At 29.5% G+C, this 21,684-nt stretch overlaps 3 protein-coding genes across 3 annotated transcripts; 2 read left to right on the top strand and 1 right to left on the bottom strand.

The window, feature by feature from the left end:
• Positions 1–7,471: 7,471 nt before the first annotated feature.
• Positions 7,472–17,738, bottom strand: LOC113378228 (autophagy-related protein 16-1-like). Its single transcript, XM_026618758.1, has 8 exons — positions 17,491–17,738; positions 17,157–17,427; positions 13,991–14,153; positions 13,172–13,260; positions 12,717–12,861; positions 11,855–11,960; positions 11,253–11,395; positions 7,472–7,595 (listed from the first exon to the last, which is right to left on the bottom strand). Exons 1-8 carry the CDS (start codon positions 17,588–17,590, stop codon positions 7,581–7,583), a joined length of 1,032 nt encoding a protein of 343 aa, XP_026474543.1. The 5' UTR covers positions 17,591–17,738; the 3' UTR covers positions 7,472–7,580.
• LOC113378226 lies at positions 8,084–10,521 on the top strand. Its single transcript, XM_026618756.1, has 5 exons — positions 8,084–8,439; positions 8,549–8,793; positions 8,916–9,336; positions 9,417–9,600; positions 9,843–10,521. The coding sequence occupies exons 1-5, from the start codon at positions 8,272–8,274 to the stop codon at positions 10,271–10,273; spliced, it is 1,449 nt and encodes a 482-aa protein (XP_026474541.1). The 5' UTR covers positions 8,084–8,271; the 3' UTR covers positions 10,274–10,521.
• Positions 17,739–17,796: 58 nt separating the features above from the next.
• On the top strand, positions 17,797–21,075 carry LOC113378229. The gene is made up of 4 exons (XM_026618759.1): positions 17,797–17,951; positions 18,108–18,279; positions 19,448–19,570; positions 20,738–21,075. The coding sequence occupies exons 1-4, from the start codon at positions 17,837–17,839 to the stop codon at positions 20,919–20,921; spliced, it is 594 nt and encodes a 197-aa protein (XP_026474544.1). The 5' UTR covers positions 17,797–17,836; the 3' UTR covers positions 20,922–21,075.
• Positions 21,076–21,684: the final 609 nt, after the last annotated feature.

The following is a 21,684-nucleotide window of genomic DNA, read 5'->3' as shown; positions in this document are numbered from 1 at the left end:
TTTTAAAAAAATGTACTTTTTTCTTTTCACTGCAACCCCTATCTTTGAGTCAATACACGGGACATCAAAATTCATTTCAGAGCTATGATTTCAAGTATCTTATTTAGATCCCTGGAATCCGAAAATCATATGTGCCTAAATGACTAGAATCAACGCGCCCTAATCTTCATATTTTTGACGATCAAAATAGCTTACAAATGTCTTATTGATCGATTCGTTTCTTTATTTTAAACTAAATCTTCATAATCATTTCACAAAATTATGCAGAAAAATAATACTAATATATCTAATTAAATAATGAATTATTCCACACGTGCAAGTGCTTGCTCGGGAGATTTGTTGCGTTAATGATGATTGCACACATAGAATCACTGTTGGTGTTCGTAAATCAACTATGTACATTCTTTTTTTGTTGATAAAACTTGTTGCGCTTATAGCGATTATTAGCACGCGGCCTCAAATGTATTCGATTATTAAGAACAGTTGTCGGATAAACTAAATGAAAATTTGTAATAATTTTATTTTTAACTAATGGTGCATGACATCGTGCCTTAAGGCAAATGGCAGAACCTCCCGTAACTAAAACTAAACTTTGAAAAAAAAACTTTGCAAAACTTAGAAATTAGATTTTTAAGAAAAAAATGACTTTTGTGCACTTTTTGCCCCGTAAACCTAAAACCTAAATTCCATTTTTGGCACTTTTTGCCCCGTATCTTCGAAACGGCTAGCCCTGCCTTTGCCGAAAACTAATCAGCACGTATTCTTATCAGTAGGACTCGAATGTTTTTTTGAGTTATTCAAATCGGTTGATTTGCGTTCGCGAAATCGTCGACGATAATTTGTATCCGCAAACGCACACGCACACGCACACATACACATCATTTTTTTTCTAAGCCTTTCATATGCCAAAATGTTCAGAAATGTAAAGATATATAAAAAATTTCATTTTGGATATTTTTGCGACTTCTATAACTTACCCTACGGGAAGTTTATAAATAATACAAATAGAAAGAGAGCGATCCGAGATCATATTATATTTAACTCAAATCTCATTAAATACTAGATGGTTTACAAGTCAATTAGAATAAGAAATGCCTAGCTAATACCAATAGTACTTAACAATACATCATAAACTATATTAAATATTAGTCCCGGCAAATCCCCGCGTCATAATCCATTATGATTAGAATATCAAAAATAACAAATGGTCTTCACCACTTCTATTCGGTCAATTGTTCAATTCGTAATCCCAATAATCCATAATAAAACATGTATCAACTATATCCTAACTCCATACTTTACTAACATATAAGGCACACAAATATCGATTCGAATTCTCTAAACACGCCATTGTTTTCAATAGCACTATATCAATTTAATGAATCACTATTGTTACGTTCTGCGGTAAAGCATTAATGAATGACTTCTCAATAAAAGCAATTAACCAGACACACGAAATAACGATCGTTATCTGAATTAATCCGAACGTTGCTGTCAAAATTCGTGATATTTCACTTTTGTTCTGCGGTAACGCCAATTAGGTTCAAAAATTTGCGAATCCATGCCGTACTATTAATTTAAAAAATGCCGTTCGGCACATTTTTTGTGAATGAAACACTTCGCTAATTTAGTGAAGGGTAAAGATAACGGAGTATAAACAAAGATATAGAAGATAAGAAAATTTATATGAGGAATTTTTAATATTTTTCGCAAAATATTACATATATAAATATTACATATATACTTTGAATAATTGATCAAGCAAAAAAAAATCATCAGCTAAGTCAGTAACGTCTAATTGATGAATGATATATTATTGCTAATAATTTCTTTATATAATTATTAAATAAACACAATGAAATGTACAAAAACTTTAATTTGAAATATTATATTGTACTCGTTCATTTTCCGTCTAAATACCACCATTCCTGTTACAACCTTAAAATATAGTGAACTTCAATGCTACTGAACAGTATTCGCAATTATTTTCTTCGATAACAACTTTTCAACTAAAGTGATAATATATTCATAGAATTTAAAACTGGCTATTGAGGTATGGTAACTAACCTAATGGTCCATTAAACTATATAATATTATTTATATCTTATGAAACAGCATAAACTGTGCCGGAATGCACAAATGCCGTTGCGCTTTCGATCAATTAAAAGTTACTAGAAACAATTTATATATATTTTATATACGAGGTCTGTTCAAAAAGTACCCGGAATTTTCGTTTTTTCAAAAAAATATTTATTTATTCGTCTACATTAATGTGGTCCCCTTCAAAGTAGTCCCCCCCAGATATAATACACTTATGCCAGCGTTTTTTCCAATTTTCGAAGCACCCTTGATATTCACTTTTTGATATGTCCTTGAGCACACTCAGCGATTTTCTTCAATCGAGGAAAACCGCCGTCCTTTCATGGGTCTCTTCAACTTTGGGAATAGGAAAAAGTCACACGGAGCCATATCTGGTAAATTTTTGCACTTTGCAACACTTTATTTCATTTTTTACGCAAAATTTAATACAAATTCTTTGACTTTTCAATTCTTCCATTGTAAAAATCGCCGAGCTCAGAAAAACACGTCGAACCTTAGCGACTACCACAGACAAAGTAAACAGTGAATATAGCTGAAAATTTCATCATACTTTAGGAGCATGTATACCAACACAATAAAAAAAAATTTTGACAATCAGACACTCCAGACCCGCGAAATTTAATTATTAGTAATTCCGGGTACTTTTTGAACAGACCTCGTATATATATATATATATATATATATATATATATATATATATATTTTTGAATTACTTCTCATTTTCAAAAAACAGCAAAATATAGCAAAATTACATCGATAGATAAACCGTCAAAAAGAATTGTCAGTAAATTTATTCAAATTTAATGGGCTCACTTTCAAATTAATAATTCAATTAAAACATGACAAGACATATTTGTATTTTAAGCTTGAAAGTATTATAAGAGTATAAGATAATATGACATGCAAATATAAAAAAAGAGTGCGCGTAAGGTTCACACGCCATTGACTTATGGTATTTTTTTTTTACTTTTTCGCTGGCGATCTAATCTCATTCTTTAAACAGCTGTAATATCTGTTTTGCCCAAAAATATTTTCCATGTCAATAACTTCAAAGATTTATAGAAACTACGAATAATATAGAAATTATTTCAATAAACTTATGTTTCATACACGGCGCAAATGCTGCTGTTTTATTATTTTCATTTTAATTATTTACGGGGGACAGGGTTAAATATTCTTCTGATTCAGGCATTTTTCATTAAATCAAGATTTGTACTACGATGTAATTTTAAAATGTTTATTTATCTATGCCGATTTCCTTGTTGATATCAGTACGCATACAACGTTGACGCCGGTACGCATACAACGACATATCTCTATTCACATACGCGACGACTAATCACAATCGACCCGTATAGAAATGATATCATCGAGAGCGAATGACGAATCATTGGCTCGACTCTTATCTTATCTTATCTGCCGCAACGCACTTCCGTTGCATTTGTACGGATGTACACCCTAGTCGCGCCCAAACTTTAATAATTAATATAAGTAGCAATAATTAGTATAAGTAGGTTGACCAATGTTTAGTCATGTTTTTCCTTAAATTATTGAATTGAATGTAAGCTCATCAAACCGTATTAAATTTGACTCACAAAATGAAGTTAAATAAGTTTCCAGAAATTGATTCAATCTATCACGATAAAACTCATCAGTATTACAGAAATTTTAATAATAAATTCATCACGTAGAGATAAGGTTGCTGTCTATAAAAAAGCCACGACGCCATAATAGTTCATAAAACTCGTTAAGTTCTGATTTCCGTTAAATATATAAAAAAATATTGCGATATTAGTAGAATATTGAAAAGAACTAGTTTTCATAAATAAACCCAGGGCCGGATTTAGAAATTTGGCGCCCTGGGGCACTGACAAAAATGCCGCCCCATTCCTGAAATTTTACGAACTTTCGAACTTTTTTTAAAGCAATTGCGCTGCTTCAGCTGCGTAGGGACAAAATATAGAAGCGCGTAAGCGCCTCGTCGCAGTCCAACGGATAAACAATGTTACAGAACGCATATAAATGTATACTTATTATTATAATATCTTTAAAACATCTAATAATAGATAATTATATGTGCATATGTCTTATGTCCGCCAAATGTTTCTTTTTCAAGTTTTTTATTGGATCATCGAAACCGCTAAACCTGCCCCCAACAAATTAAAGCAGTTATTTATTCTGTAATTTTTTTTGAATGATATTGGACGCTTTTTTTCTCAAAAACTGAATTATCATTTTTGGAATTTGGAATAACTAATCAGCACGTCTCCTTATCAATAGGAATTGAATCATTTAAATCGGTTGATCCGTGTTCTCGAAATCGACTTGAATAATTAAAAAATATTAGATTTGTATTGATGGGGAGACGTGCTGATTAGCTTTTGGCACAGACAATTACAAAAAATGGTAATTGAGTTTCGATAATTCTTCTCTGAAACAGCTACGCAGCGCGACTGCTTTGCAAAAAGTTCATCAATTTTCAATTTTTGAAAAATTTCAATTTACAAAAAATGTGCTTTAAAAGTCTTTTTTCTCATTTTTTAAAAAAATTGAAAGCTCTTTAAAAAATGAAATTTTCAGTACGGGATGTTTCAGTAATTTGTCTTAAGGCACAACGCCATGAGTCACTTGTTTAAATTTTTTTTCGACGCTATAAGCTTGGAAGTGCACAAATTCATCATTTTAAGAGGGCTCGAGAACTGAAGAACATATTATTCTTAACCTTTCACTCTTTCAGCTTGTTTACGGATTTTTATATTAGCCAAATTGCCAAATTTGATAACTTATTAACCAATTTGATAATTTACGTTCGGAGAGGGAGGCAAGGCAAATTAATAAATTTTAGTTATCGGTTATTTCAACCCAAATTTTGCATTGCAATTGTATTATGTTTTGTTAATTATATTTCTTGAAATAAAAAATGTTGTTAAAAAAAAGTTGATTATATTGTATAGAATTTTTTTTTTACTATCCAAATTTTGGCGCCTCCTAAAATTTGCCGCCCTGGGCAGTAGCCCCGATTGCCCCTACTGTAAATCCAGCACTGAATAAACCAAATTGTGAATTGTAAAGTATTAATTCAATTGCATCGCTGTACGTGTCTTCCATTAAATTTAATAATTAATATTGCATTACCAATCCGAGATAAATCTAATCGTTATCGTAGCAAATAGAATTCGTCGTATTTACATATGTGTAATAATAAAACGCATTAACTCGTAACACCATATTACGTTAATTCATTCAGTCAAGATCAGCTAGTGTGTAATATAAAAGCAAACAACGGCCGCGAGCAAGACGCACGCTATTTAATCGCTTCGGTTAATTCCACTTTAATTGCTTCGCATGTAAGAAATATTATTCTTTAATGCCAAATTATTCTGGTATTAAGCCGCATTCATACCGAAAGCATATGCATTGCGGAAATAATTTACATTGCCTAGATTATGCTTAAGAAAAAGTATCATATTAATCTTCTTATGGAAAAACTAGATTTTAAAGCGTTCAAGTGATGAAGCTTTGACAAAAATTAACAAGATTTGTAAAATTTAATTTCTGTGAAATTATTGGTTTTTACAAAATGTAGCTAGCGTGAATTAATTCTCAAATACTTTGCATAATTAAATATGTTACAGAACAAAATTTATTAACCCTGATTCCTATCTCATTCGAAAAGAGCAGTGAAATATTAAAATTTCAACGATAGATAAACAGCAAAAAAAAAACTCTCACATTTGTTGTAATACTGATGAGTTTCATCGTGATAGATTAATTAAATCAATTTCTGAAAATTTATTTAGCTACATTTCCAAAAGTAGTAATTACAACCAAAATGTGAGCTCACTGCATTTAATTAACACACTAAAATTTTTCAATAATAATTATATTAACGCATACCTAACTACCCTTGTATCACAGATATATGTTCGATTTCTTTCGAACACTCATATATATTTTATATATTTATATACTTTTTTAATTATTAAACAAATAAAAATATCTGTTTTTAGCTTAATGACTAACCAATTCCAATCATTAGCTTGATGACTAACCAAATCAAACACTCAACACACATCAAAATTCGCCAAAAAGCTATTTTTTGAAAATTCATAAGTAGGTTCCTTGAAGAATTGGGGCAGTTTTTGTTATTATTTTTTACTGTGGTCCAAGAAATGTTATTCACGGTGATGGTTCCAAAGTTTAAATAAACAAAATTAATAGAAGTTAACCACAATCACATAAATATGGTCATAATTTCACCAAAGTTCCAGGTTGCACTTAAAAACGAGATCATTTTATTTTTTATTTTTTTTAGGATAACTAAGGTCAATCCTATCACCCCGTTTCAACTTGATGTCAAAATTTGGAACACCCTGCATATATATGCGACCTTTTTCCCACCAATTATTAATATATCATTAAAAACGTGAAATGTTTCAACTGAAAATTCGCTATAAATTATCTCAAATGCAATAAAGTATACGCCAGAAATAATAATCACTTGATATTATCTACATTCACTGATTGTGAGCGAAGTGCAGATATACCTATAAAAGTGTACTTATCTTAAATTTATATTAAGAGCTTGTAAAACTCAAGTAGCATATTAACACCTTTTATAGCGCTCTACTAGCTTCATTTGCTTTATGATGTTAAAATGATTATTACCCAACGAATTGATGCATAAAGAATCTTATTACGTGGCAAACCGTTTAAGTCATATTTTTAGCTGTAAAGGTAACAATGAATTATTAAATCTAGTTAAAAAAAGATAAAATATTCATTACATAGATTTTTGTGGAATAAATATATGATTGTTACATGAAGGAGGACGGCTAGGTTTTCAACACATTTCGTCATCACGAAGCAATATATTTTAGTAAACAATAATTTATGTAACAAAATAATTTTTTTTCTAGATCTGCAAATTACCATGAGCCTACTGGTACGTGTGACCTTTCTGATATGGATAGGATCACATTAGCTGGAACCAACGCTTTTCAAGAAATGGCAGGTAAGGTTTTCAAATGAAATTCAATTAATTAAAAAGTCTATTAGTACTTATTGTACAATGGCACTGCCTACAATTTAGATTAAAATTAGACAAAATGCAAGATCCATTAAAACTTGAGAATTAATCATTGAATAAATGGCTTAATCTGCACTGAAGAAGGAATATAATTCAGTATTTTTTTATAATATGAAATATTGTTGTAACAAAGCATTAGAACTGACATCACCATATGATTTTTCAAAGCTTTTATTCAATTCAAGGTAAATTAATTAGTGTTCCATTTTCCCACAGATATCGATTACTTGGAAAACAATTGTATCGAGGAGCCAACAAAACTATGTGAATTCAAACGTCTATCTGGGCGCATTTTGAAGACTGTAGACTCTGTATATCAAGATGTTTCCTCAGCTGAAGAGTGCCGTGATTTGTGCTTAAATTCGCCTTACAGGTATACTTTCGTTCAACTTCATATTAATAACGACTAAAGAAGTGAAATTAAGATATAAATCAATTAGCACTGATTAATTTGTTGCTATTACTACAAGAATAAAAATGTTTGAAGAAGATTGTTACTACAGCTTATTAACAAAATACTAATATATCAACGTTTCATATTTTTTTCATATTTTTTTCAAATTTTATTTATATGTATAGTCAACTACGATTATTTGCAACAACATGTAAATATACCATTACCAATAACTAAGAAAAAAAAAATTGCTGCATAAAATATATTCGTCAAATAGAGCTAGTATACTCTGCACGCCTTGCAGTCTACAATAATTCTTATTTATAATATTAATATGTGTTCGATTAAAATTGTTTCCGAAACAATTAAACTGTAAATGTAAGCTTCCTATATTCGAATATTTTTTATGAATAAATAAACTATTGTATGTAATAATTTATTAAAATACTGCATGGTATATCGAAAATTTTAATAAATTTAATATTTGATAATATTTCTAAATCATCGATGCTATCTAGTTCGCATATTGCCATATTATTTTAACATTTGTTCATATTGTTCAATAGTTTTCTGAAATATGACTATTACCCCTCGTAATACGCTGCAACTCCAACAATATTTACCCATTTTCTTAAAATGCTAACAAAAAATATTTCCAAACCCAATTGTTGAATTATAACTATTATAAATGATTAAAAATACAATCCAAATTGTTACTAATCTAATAACGAAAATATCATTCGTGTTATTAATTAAATTTTTCTACTTCAGATGCCACTCATACGACTACGGAGATACTGGTGAGATGGTCTGTCGTCTTAGCCATCACTCCAGAGCGACATTATCAGACATTCAGGTGAATATAGAGATATATTAGGACCAACTAATTATATAATAAGTTATTGCTTATATTGGATCATGTCTATAATGTTAATTGTATAGTTAACTTCAATATAATCTCTTAGGATCCCTATCTGAGCGTACCAGAAGCAGCAACTTACGAATTATCTTCCTGTTACAACGTGACTATCGAATGCCGATCCACAGACATGGTGGCTAAAATTCACACATCGAAATTATTTGACGGCAAAGTTTACGCTAAAGGCAGTCCTAATTCGTGCGTGGTCGATGTTAAACAATCTTTAGAATTCGAGCTAACGATGAAATACCAAGATTTAGAATGCAACGTACGACATAATGGAATGGGCAGGTAAATAAATTAGGATTTTGAGAATTATAAAATATGAATTCAAAAATTATGTTACATACATGTTATGTGAACATACTCAAGCAAATTAATTAATCAAGCTAATGTATTATTAATGTCCTCAGATACTTGAATGATGTAGTAATCCAACATCACGACACAATCGTCACGTCATCCGATTTAGGATTAGCGGTAACGTGTCAATATGACCTAACAAATAAAACCGTCGCAAATGATGTCGATTTAGGCGTTCACGGCGATACAGAACCTGCGCTATCTGAAGAAGTAATTGTAGACTCACCAAACGTTATCATGAAAGTAACGGCCAGAGATGGAAGCGACATGATGCAGAGCGCTGAAGTCGGAGATTCTCTTGCCTTACATTTTGAGATTTTAGACGAAAAGAGCCCATACGAAATATTCGTCCGAGAATTGATAGCAATGGACGGAGCAGACTCCGGAGAAATCACTTTGATTGATTCCGATGGTTGCCCTACAGATCAATTCATCATGGGACCGATTTATAAATCATTGATGTCGGAAAAGGTAATTCAAATATATGTTTTGAAATTGTAGTGTATACATTAGAACCGTACTACATCTCATGAATTGTAATTCTCCATTAGGTGTTGATATCGAATTTCGACGCTTTTAAATTTCCATCTTCGGAAGTTGTGCAATTCCGCGCCCTAGTTACGCCCTGTATGCCGACTTGCGCGCCCGTACAATGCGATACTGAAGAAGCCAGTACGGGAGACTCGAGATCTTTACTGTCTTATGGACGTCGTAGGAGAAGCATAAACGCTACTGGTATGAAATATTTACTATAAAAAATATTATAATCTCGGTTGAATAATGTGTTCATACAACATAGTCAATGAAAACAAATAAATAATCCGCGGTACTGAAAACAAATGTTGCTAAATTGCAACTTCAAATCAAGTCAAATTTTTCTGAAAATTTACAAATACAAATAATTAATGTTTTGATATGATAAGGGCGGTAAATATAAATGCAACATAAGTTATAATTTAATTCTATTCTTCCAACAGATTCCCGCATGAACAACAACAAACAACAACACGACGACATGCTGCTGATGCAGACTATTCACATCACCGACAAGTTCAATTTCGAGCGCCGGCAGCAACAAAACAATCAACATTCAACGTCGCGCGACAATGGCACCCAGAATATCAGTAGTGTTACAGATGACTTGTGCGTCAATGGCATGGGATTAATATTTGCTGGTGCAATATTCCTCGCGTTGCAAATGGCAATTGTCTCCATATGGACGGTCGTATGGCAATGCAAACGTAAGCAGAAATTAATCGACTCCGCCGATTGCGTGATCGTGCCCCCACAAAGTCGAATGTTCAGCCAGCACCGACCCCCAAACGGCAGCCTGAGTAGCGCGAGCTCAATTGGAAGCAACGTGCGCAAACTCTACACCGGCAACAATTTCAACCGGCAGCACTATTGAACCATGTCCCAGATTTGTGCAAGATCTCTCTACACGACGCGAACCCACATTGACAATCAAAAGACTTGACTCGATTCGTACAAAACCGAAAGAGTATTGTCCAAAAGCAAATGTTCGAAATAAAATATGTACTAGATAGACTACGTTTATAAGTTAGCAATTATATAAAATAACAATTAAATCCTTCGATAAGTTTAGCATATAAACATATAGTACTGATGATTATTTATGATATTGATGGAACAAATAGTGGCACAGTTTTGAGGAATGTATGTTTTGAGATGATTTACTTTTTGAATGTTCAGGCTTTTGTTAATACAGCAGCTTTTGGTGCCGGGATAATGCTTTACAAAAAAAAACATAACAAGACGCGTGATACGTATTGGTATCTCGATATCGATCAAACTAGACAAAATCTAACTCGATTCTTAGAAGTAACTATTTGTAAGTCATACAGATAACTAAGTGCAATTTAAATCAGGAATAAGGACGACCACTAAATTATTATAAAAACTTTCGTAAAGATAAAATAAATATAGCTAATCAACTAACACTTTAAATTCTGCAAGAATATAAGATGTTTGAAATTGATTTATGTAAATAGTAAAATATTACGATCATAGCAATTTCAAATAATATTTATGTTCGTATTAATAGAAATGCTTGTCCTTGTTCCTAGAATATAGATAAAATATTTTTATACTTTTGGGTTAAGTCTTGAACAAGCAATTAACTAGACAAAATCATATTATTAACTATATTCATAATTCATTATATAACTTGTCATCTATTTTACATTTTTAGCAATATGTAATTTTAAGATAAATATAATTTCATATCGTATATTACATATTACAATATTAAAAAATAACCCAAAGCATTTTTATTTGTAATTATCCTGAATTTCCTCGTAGGCAAAAAATAAAATAAAACAAGGATATACAAGAGGAAAAAAGAATTGCAAACAAAGAGTACTCACTCGTAACCGCTGATCAGACACAGTCCAAACACGGCTAGCGAAGTCATTAGACGCTCCGAGAATTAAGGTGCCAGTACTATCAAAATCCACTGACATCACACCTGCATTACTTCCTACTAAAGTCCCTCTGCTTTCAAAAGAACCTGACAAAACCATTACTTTTTTATAACAATAATAACACTCGTAACGAAATTAAAAATTTGATGCAGTTTTATATCATGCACGGGCCAGTCTTCGACACCAAATTTTGCCAATGCGACCTCCACTTTTTGTTAAATCAGTTATAATATCTATAATTTTTAATCAGTAAAGTAGAAACTGAAAAAATTGTAATAAACAGAATTAATTAGATAGAATAAAAAATATAACTATCAAGTATAGTAATAAATTATATATACACATATTATATATAATTATTATAATGTAAAAAAGAATACAGTCCAACTAAATAAAGAAACAACCCATCCAAAAATTTATAAAAACATAAAAAGCCCAAATATGCATGCCACAAATAAAAAATTAAATTGCACACAAAAAAAAAATTATAATTTAAAACATGCAAACCTTTAAACAAATAAAAATTAAAATTAAAACATGCAAACCTTTAGTTATGCTCCACAATTTAACTTTACGATCAGCTCCACCAGTTGCAACTATTCTTTCAACAGGATTCCATCGTACAGCACTCACCTCACTATCATGAGCATCCTGTAATTGATTTGAATATTTAAACATTTCATTTAATGCAACAGAAATAAATATTTAAAGCTTGAAAATATTGCATGTAACAATTATTACAAGATATAGTTATACGTTAAAAATAAAAAAACAAAATGATTGAAAAATTTTTTTATTATTGATATCTAGTTTACAAAAATATATCATTACAAAATAATATAATGATCAAATACGAACTAGAAACCATAATCTAGTGTATTTTTAATTTATAGCCATATTATTAAATATAAACAGTTTGATTATATAAACCAATCAGTATAAACTAACAAAACGGTCCAACAAAAAATAACAATCAGTCAGTTTAAAACTCCCATATACTATACTGTACTAATATTAAAACTTCAATAAAATATAGTACACTTTCCATTAAATTAAATAAATCTAAATTAAATTAAATCCCCTTATTTAATTTCTTAAAATAAATTTAATGTTATACTTTTCATAGAACTACTCCAAAATAATTCTAAATTTCATGTACAAAACGAATTTATAATATAAAATCTAATTTAAACTGACTACTTATAGACATAAAACGAACATAATAGATAATTAGTTGCAAATTTAAAAAAATAAGCTATAACGATTGGAACAGTGCCCAATTAAAACATGGTATATATTCTACCATGATTATAGTTTGTATAAAACCAATTATTACAAGCAATAATATATTACAAAATGCAATTAACTAAATATGTATTGTCATTTTTAATATTACTGTATACTCACAAATTTGCAAGAAACTTTAGAGGGAAGTGCACCACAGTAAGTTGCATTTACTAAATCTCTACTATTAGCCCTATCTGGACTAATTCCAGCTCTATTTTCTTTAGCTGCATCTTCTAATTCACGACACATTCGATCATTCCTCTTCCTGAAATTAAATAGAGGCATTCTGAAAAAACATGAAGACAATATGAACACAAATTTCTACACAAATATTGCATACAGAAGAATAGAGTGATATAGTTAACCTTTATCATTAGTGTAATACAGACATTGTTAAAACATTACAATCAACTAATAGAAAACTAAATACGTTAACATAAAATACATAATCATGCTATCTACAGTACACAAATTAATTCAACAAAGCTACTACACATAGATACAAAAATATAAATAAAAAAAATGTGAGAAGTGAGATAAAGGTTAAGCACATTTATGTTTTCTACGTAACTTACCTTAGAAAGCTTTCATTATCTTCATTCATTTTGTCAGCGTCTTTCATTTTATATTTCATTAACCTTTCTAACAAAATTCTATTTTCATCCTGTAATATAATAAATTATTTAATCAGAGCATTAATGAAGCAGACAAAATCATAAAATAATTTACAAATATAATATAATATTACATGCAAAATTATGCTATCAAAATTACGAGAGATATTCTGGTGTAGGGGCAAGAATTTGTTTTGCAATTTTTGAAAGGCTGTTAAAAAATAGAAAATATTTTTACTATATTTTTTTTGCAATTTATTAATTTATGTTTTGAGAATATAAAATGAAGATAAAAATTTAAAATATACATCAAGTTTTAATTCCAGAAGGTGATGAAGTGGGTGATATCAAAAAAATGGCACCTGACCATGCCCATGATTTTATCCCTCCTAATTATCTGAAGAAACAAATGTAAATATATTTATTAATCTAGAATAGTGTCACTATCGTATGAACCACAGACAATTAAACTTTTTTTTTACTAAATAGCTACCGTCTGAAAATTAAAAAATTGCTTTTTTGATATTCTCGATTTTTTTTCAAGTGAATCGGTCCAGTAGAAATTGAGAAATCGTGGCTATCGTATAAAAAAAACGATTTAAAAAAAAAATCCTCTTGAACACATATTCTTAAATACTTATACTTTAAAAATATGAAAAAAGTAAAAACAGTTTTCTTAAAATTCTAGAAGACCAAAACACCCCTTTAAGTCAAAATTATATCTTATAAATTGAATCAGTGAAATTTCAAAATGTGTGTAAAATTATTCATGGTATTTACTTGAGATTTTCGTAATTTCTCTTCCAAAGATGCAAATGCTAATTGCAGGGCAGTATGTTCATCTCTCAACATTGTATTAAGTACTTCTAATTCTTTTTTTCCATTTACTAGCATTTGAACTTCCGCCTGCAAGCTAGTATTTTTGATTCCAATTTCGGTAAGACTGAAAGAAAAGAAAAAAAAAAAAAAATATATATATATATATATATATATATACATATCATTGAAATAATTACAATTTGTATATTCCAACATTAAAAACAAAACACCATTAACAAAAGCAAAACATGTAGTATGCAAAATGAATTGTTAAGATTGGGATTCTTCATACATTGGCCAGGCATGTTAATATTTAGAGAAGAAACTTACACAGCATGAATTGTAATAAGGTAAATTTAATAAAACACATATATAATGCTTATATCAATAACCGAAAGATTCATTTTAATAATCCGAAAATATTATTTCACAAAAAGGACTTCTAGAATCTATGTTAATAGTTCATATCAACAACAGTGTAAATTTAATAACTGATACAATTATTTCTCACTTTTATTTAATTTACTACTTTTCACATTTGTTGATATTATGGTGCCTTTTCGTCCAGTTGTTTACGTTATAATCGTATCAATTCCTTGCCATTTACTACTTTACATACTTACATAGACAAGCTTTGTGACAAAGTTATTAGATTAAATCGATACTATCCATAACTAAACATATTTTACAATTAGTAATTTATATAATGTGTTAACCTGTTAAAAGACCAAGACGCATAAATGCATAGACGCAACTAGTATTGGTACGGGTAAAATATATAAATATTTATCATTGAAAATTAGTTTGTGCCCTGGAAAAGACTTTTGATTGACTATTAATCTTTTACTTGTCATGTGATTCATTTTATACTTACAAAACATTCACACCATATAGTGCATAGATAAATAAGCATAAATGATATAGTGTAACAATATATCTCATTGTTTATTTATTTTATGTACAAATAAAATTATAGAAATATTGAATGATACCGGGCGCCCAGTACAATTGCATAAATTGAACGAGAACTGCCGGATCAACAGTTCTATACATATTTTTTTGCTCTTATATTTTATTTTGATGATGAGAGAAGAAACGTCTTGAAACTTTTATAATTCAGTTATTTCACTTCATGTATAAAGTGTAAGTGTAGTTTATAACTTAACGTTTTATATGCATATATGAACTTAATTGTATTATTAATATACACCTATCGTTCCAGAAAAAAAACTTGTAACTCGAAAAATTCACTTTTATATGGAAAAATCGTGCTAAACGAGAATCACTATAAAAAAAGCCCTTTTTGTCAGTTTTTAATATGATGAATAACTAATCCACTGAACAGAAAATAAATATTAATATATTAAATATCAAACATATTTAATAAATTATAAGAAAATCAAACTATTTCTATAAAACTTTAATAAATATTGTATTTTCATTATAGACTAAAATTAAAATGGTTTGTACATATATAGCCTTTCTTTTACTCTCTAGTTTGTTTATTTTCCTCTTTTACCATTGTCAAATTATTTTCTTTTTTTTATAAATTAAAGATTTTGTAAAAAATGATTCTGTAACTTGTTCATCTTGAATAAATTTATGCTATCTTTTATATACAAATATTAATTAGTATTTGTTAAGAAAGTTTAAGAACAATGATGATCTTTGTTTTGATATTTCAAGCAAACTAGCTTATACACACATAACATTCAGTTTTGATTATAAAACGGGAAGTTTCCATCTTAATCTATAGATTTCAATCATAGACATGGACTACTAAAAACTAGTAACTGTAACATATGTTTTGTAGTGTTGTATGTTGACAGTACAACAATAAAAATGTTATTGTAGATATAAGATGTACAACCATCTTAACATTACGCCACTGGATGCTAGAAGAAAATACCTCACCTTCTGCTATGGAGTAAATATTGTGAAAGGTGCTTTAGATGTGCCTTTGTATGATAAATTTGAACGCTTCAAATTTATCATACCTAACGGTAGGCTACGTTACAATAGAACTTTGGAAATACCCACAGTTAAAACCAAATTTGTTTCACGCGTACCCATGTTCAGAATATCAAAAATAATAAATAAATTTGCTTGTGAGATTGATATCTTTAGTCTGACGGTGACAAATATAAAAAATCAAGCCAGAAAAATTATCCTTAAAAAAAAGACTGTCTTAAGTAGTGATTTATAGTTTATTAAATGTTTAATTTTATAAATTTTTATTTAATGTTATATATTTGTAGTTTATATATATTAAGTGTTATGTATATATATACAAATCTATCTATAAACTCTTAATACTCAAATTTTCTCATATTATCTTTAATGTACACTTTAAAATGTAATTATATTGTATTATTGCCTTGGGCGTTGAATAAATAAATAAATAAGCAAATTATAGTTTAGTGTTTATAATTTCGTGTAAATGCAAAATTATTAAATTTGTAAAAGCAATTATTAAACATGTAAAATGAATATCGTGTGAGGCAGGAAAAAGTGTAATCTGTTAGCAAGCAAGTAGTTTCCCAAAGAGTATTATGAGAATTTTGTTTAAAGCTTCATACTACATATATAAGTGCAAAATATTAAATACACCTAAGTCTGTTTTTACACGATCTTTTTGTACACGGTTTTGGTATAACACGGTTTGAAAATTGAATATTTTTAATTTTTTTACACGATTTTATTCCATTTAGCACGATTTGAAATTTTATGTACTTAAATTTTTTTGTCAAATTTAATTTTTGCGATGTATGTTCATATCACAAAAAAGTACTTATGAAAGAAAAAAGTCTGAAACCATCGATAGTATCGATAGTTTGCGAACACTAGCTTAAAGATTTAAGTGAATTCCCCTTTAGCGCGTACAAACAATTTTTACTGGTCAAAGCAAATGTGAATAGCACTAATTTAGGGGAATTATTATTAAAATAAACATGAATTCTTGTTCTTAGTAGAGGAGTAAGACAAATCACCCATTTTTGTATAAGATCAATGTCTTTTTTTACACGTTTTTTTTTTTTACACGGCTTCTTCTGGAACCGATCTCCGTGTGAAAACAGACTTAGGTGTATTTCAATTAAATAATGATTCGTAAAAAGTCAAAACAAACCTTTGTTCTTTACTGGTTAGTTTTTTTGTCAATTCTTGTAGCTGAGCATTTAAATCAATAATTTGTTGTGCATTTTCACCTTTTCTTCTATGCAATTCTGTTAATTCTTCCTGTTGGCTCATACATTTTTGTTCTAAAACTGATATTCGAGAAGAAGTATCATTACTATGGCTTCCTGGTATTCCAGAACCGGAGCGTAATTTTTCATTTTCAATGGTCAATTGCAAATTCTCTGTCCTTAGGGTGGTTACATTATCAAATAACCTGTTGTCTAAAAGAAAAAAATGGTGCAAATTAAAAACATTGTTAATATGGTTTTTTTAGGTTAACTTACGCAGAAGGATTAATTCCTGGAAATCTTTAGTCTCACGACCATCCCTTTCTCTTAAATCTTTTAAAATATTTTCACGCCAATTTGTTTGATCAGCTGACATTGTTAATAAGTTAATAAAAAGCAGTCTTACAACTAATGAATAAAATTAGACATAAAAGCGCGAATAACAAATAATAATAATAGATCATGAAATTTGTGTTAAATGTACTGTAAAATATAGCATTATTTTTTTTCTATTGGTAACTCGTCATTCTTTTTGAATATTATTTGAAAAAAATAACAAAATAATTATTTATTTCAGTCATTTCGTTTGACACTTGAACATATTGGACACACAGAAAGTTGAATGCATACACAGCCATGCATATGTGATTTGCACAATAGATTTTATTACATCATTTTATTACAGTTGAAGGAAATTACATTCAAATTAAATTTTAATCTCATCCGAACCAGCAAAGGTAACGTTAAAAATAATAATTATTAACATTACTTCAATATTAAGCGTTTTTTTTTTTATAATGTTTTGATGCATGTTTTGCGTTGTACTTTCGGTACAAGGTTATATTTTCTATCTACCATCGAGTACATAATTAAATTGTGGTTTTTGTATTTAGATCAACACATTATAATGGCATCAAAGGATTCAAAAGGTAAATGGTGCTGTGGTAAGCTCTCTCTGAAACCATTGACAAAAGAAAACTTAGTCAAGTTCTACCTCCCTGCACAGGGCTTTGTTACTTACACTGGGCTGTCAGTGAGTGTAATCAGTCCAGGATTTTATACAGAGTAAGTATAAAATATACAGTAGAATCCGCTTAGTATGACATCAAAGGGACGCCGAAATCGCGTCATACTAACCGGTCGTCATTAAAAGCGTACTGAAAGAAAATTATACTGTCTAAACCCAATGAACAACACATAACATACATAAAAGAAGCATCTATCGAACTATGTTCAGAAAAACTTACATACATACGTACATAATTCCTAATTATATAAATATTAAATTTATTATTTTTTAAACATTTGGTATCTGACCCATTTACCTCACATACGGGTTAAAGTGGAACAACCAGGGGGCGAACAGATGCAATTTCTTCTATTAAATTTTAAAGGCATTTTACGCTACATTATTGAACCAACGCAAAATATTAATTCTGTGGGTACATTTGTTAAAAAGACAACACAGTACATTACATTGATCTGCTATCAGTCAGAAATATTTATCAGAAGAGCCGGAATAACAATTTATTCAATTATTCTCTTGTAAAATTGTTTTTTTTTTAAACTTTACTATTTTATTGCTTACACGCTTACACCATTGCCAAAGTAAAGGTTTAGCTGGTCCTTTTTATCGCAGTCATGTGCTGCTTATCTTCTGATAGCAAAGCCATAAGAATAAAGGTGATGGCTGGTTATGAATTTATACATTTTTCGCCCTCTACTATCAAATATAATTGTTAAAAAAAATCTAATTTTATTTGTTTATGAGATATCCGTGGTGGGCCATTAATAATTAGTCTACCCTACCCATAAACATACAAATGTGATTTTTTAATGTAAGTAATCAGTAATTTTTGATTGATTTCTTTACATAATTTTATTGTAAAAACAGTCCCTGGTGCTATTGTGCACAAAAGACATAGCAATTGCTTTCGTAAACTTGGCCACATCATGTAAAATCTTGTCGGTCATTATAATTGGATATATTTTTTTGCAAAAATGGGTCATTATAAGCGACATGTCAATGTAAGCGATGTCAATATATCCGACTATACAGCTGTTTTTTTAAGGAATTTTATATGGAAACCAAATTCCTAGTGCGATTACGTCATATTAAGGGGTTGTCAATATATCCGCCGTCATACTAATCGGATTCTACTGTACAATTTACTTAGACTATTAAGTTATTTATTTATTGATGGTTCACTTATTATTATTCACTTGAATTTAGTGTTTTGCCGAAGAAGGATATGACAAATCTCTTGCTTTTGGCGTCTGTTGTCGGTTCTGGAGCATATTTATATAGTAGAAATCATATGGAAAAACTTCCACAAGATAAGAGAGTTCTTTACAGGTAAATAGACATGTTTTGAATATAACATTCGAAATGTAGATACAGGTAACCCCCGCATTACACGGATTCGCTCTAACACGGTTTAAAAATTGAGACCATCCCGCTCATAATATGGTACTTTTGGATTTGCATAACACGGTTTAAGAATTGAGGAAGGTTTTAATAAAATAAATATAGTAAAACCTATGAAACGCAAACTTTATTTAATCTAAAATCAGTAAATTTGCCATACAATATCTCAATAAACGTGATGAAACTAGTGCAAAATATAACTAATTTGGTACATTTTATTAGAACGCGTAATTCTATAAAAAAATAATATATTAAATAATTCTTAAGCAATTTTTTAAATAAAATGAGCATAAAAGTTTAATATGGATTACTTTATATGCACGGACCTCGAGGTAGTATAGAAAACTGCTCAGAGGATGAGGATATCTTGCAAAAAAAGGATCATGTTGGACGTTACTTATTATGACAATAACAATCATATAATTCAAGTAATTTATATTACTTATTAAAAAAATGAACAGATTTAACAATATTTATTATAAAATCATGATATGTAGCATGTTTTTTTGAATTCTTGGAAAGTAACCCCTTTTTTGTACTAGTTCTTTGTCCCTTATTCGCATAACATGTTAGTTTTCTGAGACATAACTTGTACGGGGGTTACCTGTAGATAATTTTCTTCGCGTTTTGTATTGGTTATTAAAGACATTGTTTATGAGTTACTCCAATTAATATACAATATCACAAGGAATTGATTCATAATTTGTGGTAATAAATATATGAATGTTATCTCAATTCGAGATTGAAAAAATCAGATCAAAATATTATCAACTGCGAAACATAAATAGCAACAATATCAAAATTGGTTGCTGATTTTAAGAGGTAACACTACTGCCTAAGTAAATGTGTTTCACATTTTTTATGGGTGGAAGGAAATGGAACAAAAACAAGTAATCATCTGAATAACAAATTAGATGATAATTTAAAAATGATGGCAACACATCCAGCGTGGAATTTGTAGTGTAGCTGCTGCAAATTTGAATCTAGAAAATATTGATTTTTGTGTGATTGCTTGAGCAACTTGAATTAATGAAAAATTTGTAGTAGTGTTACCCCTAAATAAATACATTACAGTTATCAACTTACTTTTTCTAGTGGTTTCGGTGCAGTCCTTTTTACATTTGGTTCTGTACTCTTGTGGGCAATTATAAGAGGTGCCTTACCCGACCAATCCAATGCGGCTGCTGGAGTGACATTGGGAATTGCTTCTAGTCTGGGCCTAACAAAACTTGGAATGAGCTATTTGGAAGAGATTGATAAGTCTGTAGTCAAGAAGTGAAGTGAAATCTAAAATTGCTAGTAGTTCTTTTTAATTTTACATTTTGATAAAGTATTTGTAGTTATTATTGATAATCTTGATGCCTTGATGTAAGCTTGTATGTTATTATTTATAATCTGTGAAAAATTTATTGTTATTTGAAGACACTGGAAATCTGAACTAAATAAAACAGGTATAATTTGCCTTGTACAATTTAATTGACCCTAGTTCATTTATACACAAATTTGCATATAACGTAAGACAATTTTCAATAAATACTGATATTTGAGATAAATAAGGAATTATCTCTACAACTTGAAATATAAAAACAATAGTTATTTTTACACACATTTCTATAAAATGGAAAGTTGCATGTTATTAACTGGTATGTGCTAAATTGATGAAAAAAATTATATTAGCACAGCTTTGCACATTTTGTTTCCATTGCACTCACATTTAACTTTTAATGTGTTACATTTTTTCTATACCCCATGTTCTGTTGCATTTTTTCTATTCGTTTAACATTGATTTCAAATATAGTCAGCTAAAATTATTAGCTTGGATGATCAGACAAATTTGCTTGTGGAATAAAAACATGCAAATTTCTCATTAGTACTTAAAGGTAAAGTTTGCACATAAATATTTAACATTTTACACTGTATTACACTATTTTTTTAAAAAAAAATTAAACTAAAAATGTTTGATTTGTTGTTATGTGATAGAAGGTTAAATACGATCCGTAAGAAATAATTAAATAATAGAAATGACAAAACAATTTGTAACA

The sequence above is a fragment of the Ctenocephalides felis genome, unplaced genomic scaffold (assembly GCF_003426905.1).
Source record: "Ctenocephalides felis isolate EL2017-DRISC unplaced genomic scaffold, ASM342690v1 CF-g0.4_SCAFFOLD_01886, whole genome shotgun sequence".
Taxonomy (NCBI): domain Eukaryota; kingdom Metazoa; phylum Arthropoda; class Insecta; order Siphonaptera; family Pulicidae; genus Ctenocephalides; species Ctenocephalides felis.
This window is presented reverse-complemented; position numbering and strand designations above follow the sequence as displayed.

Coding starts and splice junctions, on each gene's coding strand:
- LOC113378228 (XM_026618758.1), bottom strand. CDS start 17,590: ATGTCAGCTGATCAAACAAATTGGCGTGAAAATATTTTAAAAGATTTA. Junction 14,154..17,156: donor CTAACCAGTAAAGAACAAAG/GTTTGTTTTGAC, acceptor CTTTTCTTTCAG/TCTTACCGAAATTGGAATCA. Junction 13,261..13,990: donor AGAAATTACGAAAATCTCAA/GTAAATACCATG, acceptor ATTATATTACAG/GATGAAAATAGAATTTTGTT.
- LOC113378226 (XM_026618756.1), top strand. CDS start 8,272: ATGATTAAAAATACAATCCAAATTGTTACTAATCTAATAACGAAAATA. Junction 8,794..8,915: donor CGACATAATGGAATGGGCAG/GTAAATAAATTA, acceptor TAATGTCCTCAG/ATACTTGAATGATGTAGTAA. Junction 9,601..9,842: donor GAGAAGCATAAACGCTACTG/GTATGAAATATT, acceptor TTCTTCCAACAG/ATTCCCGCATGAACAACAAC.
- LOC113378229 (XM_026618759.1), top strand. CDS start 17,837: ATGCATACACAGCCATGCATATGTGATTTGCACAATAGATTTTATTAC. Junction 17,952..18,107: donor TCTCATCCGAACCAGCAAAG/GTAACGTTAAAA, acceptor TTTTGTATTTAG/ATCAACACATTATAATGGCA. Junction 18,280..19,447: donor AGTCCAGGATTTTATACAGA/GTAAGTATAAAA, acceptor ACTTGAATTTAG/TGTTTTGCCGAAGAAGGATA.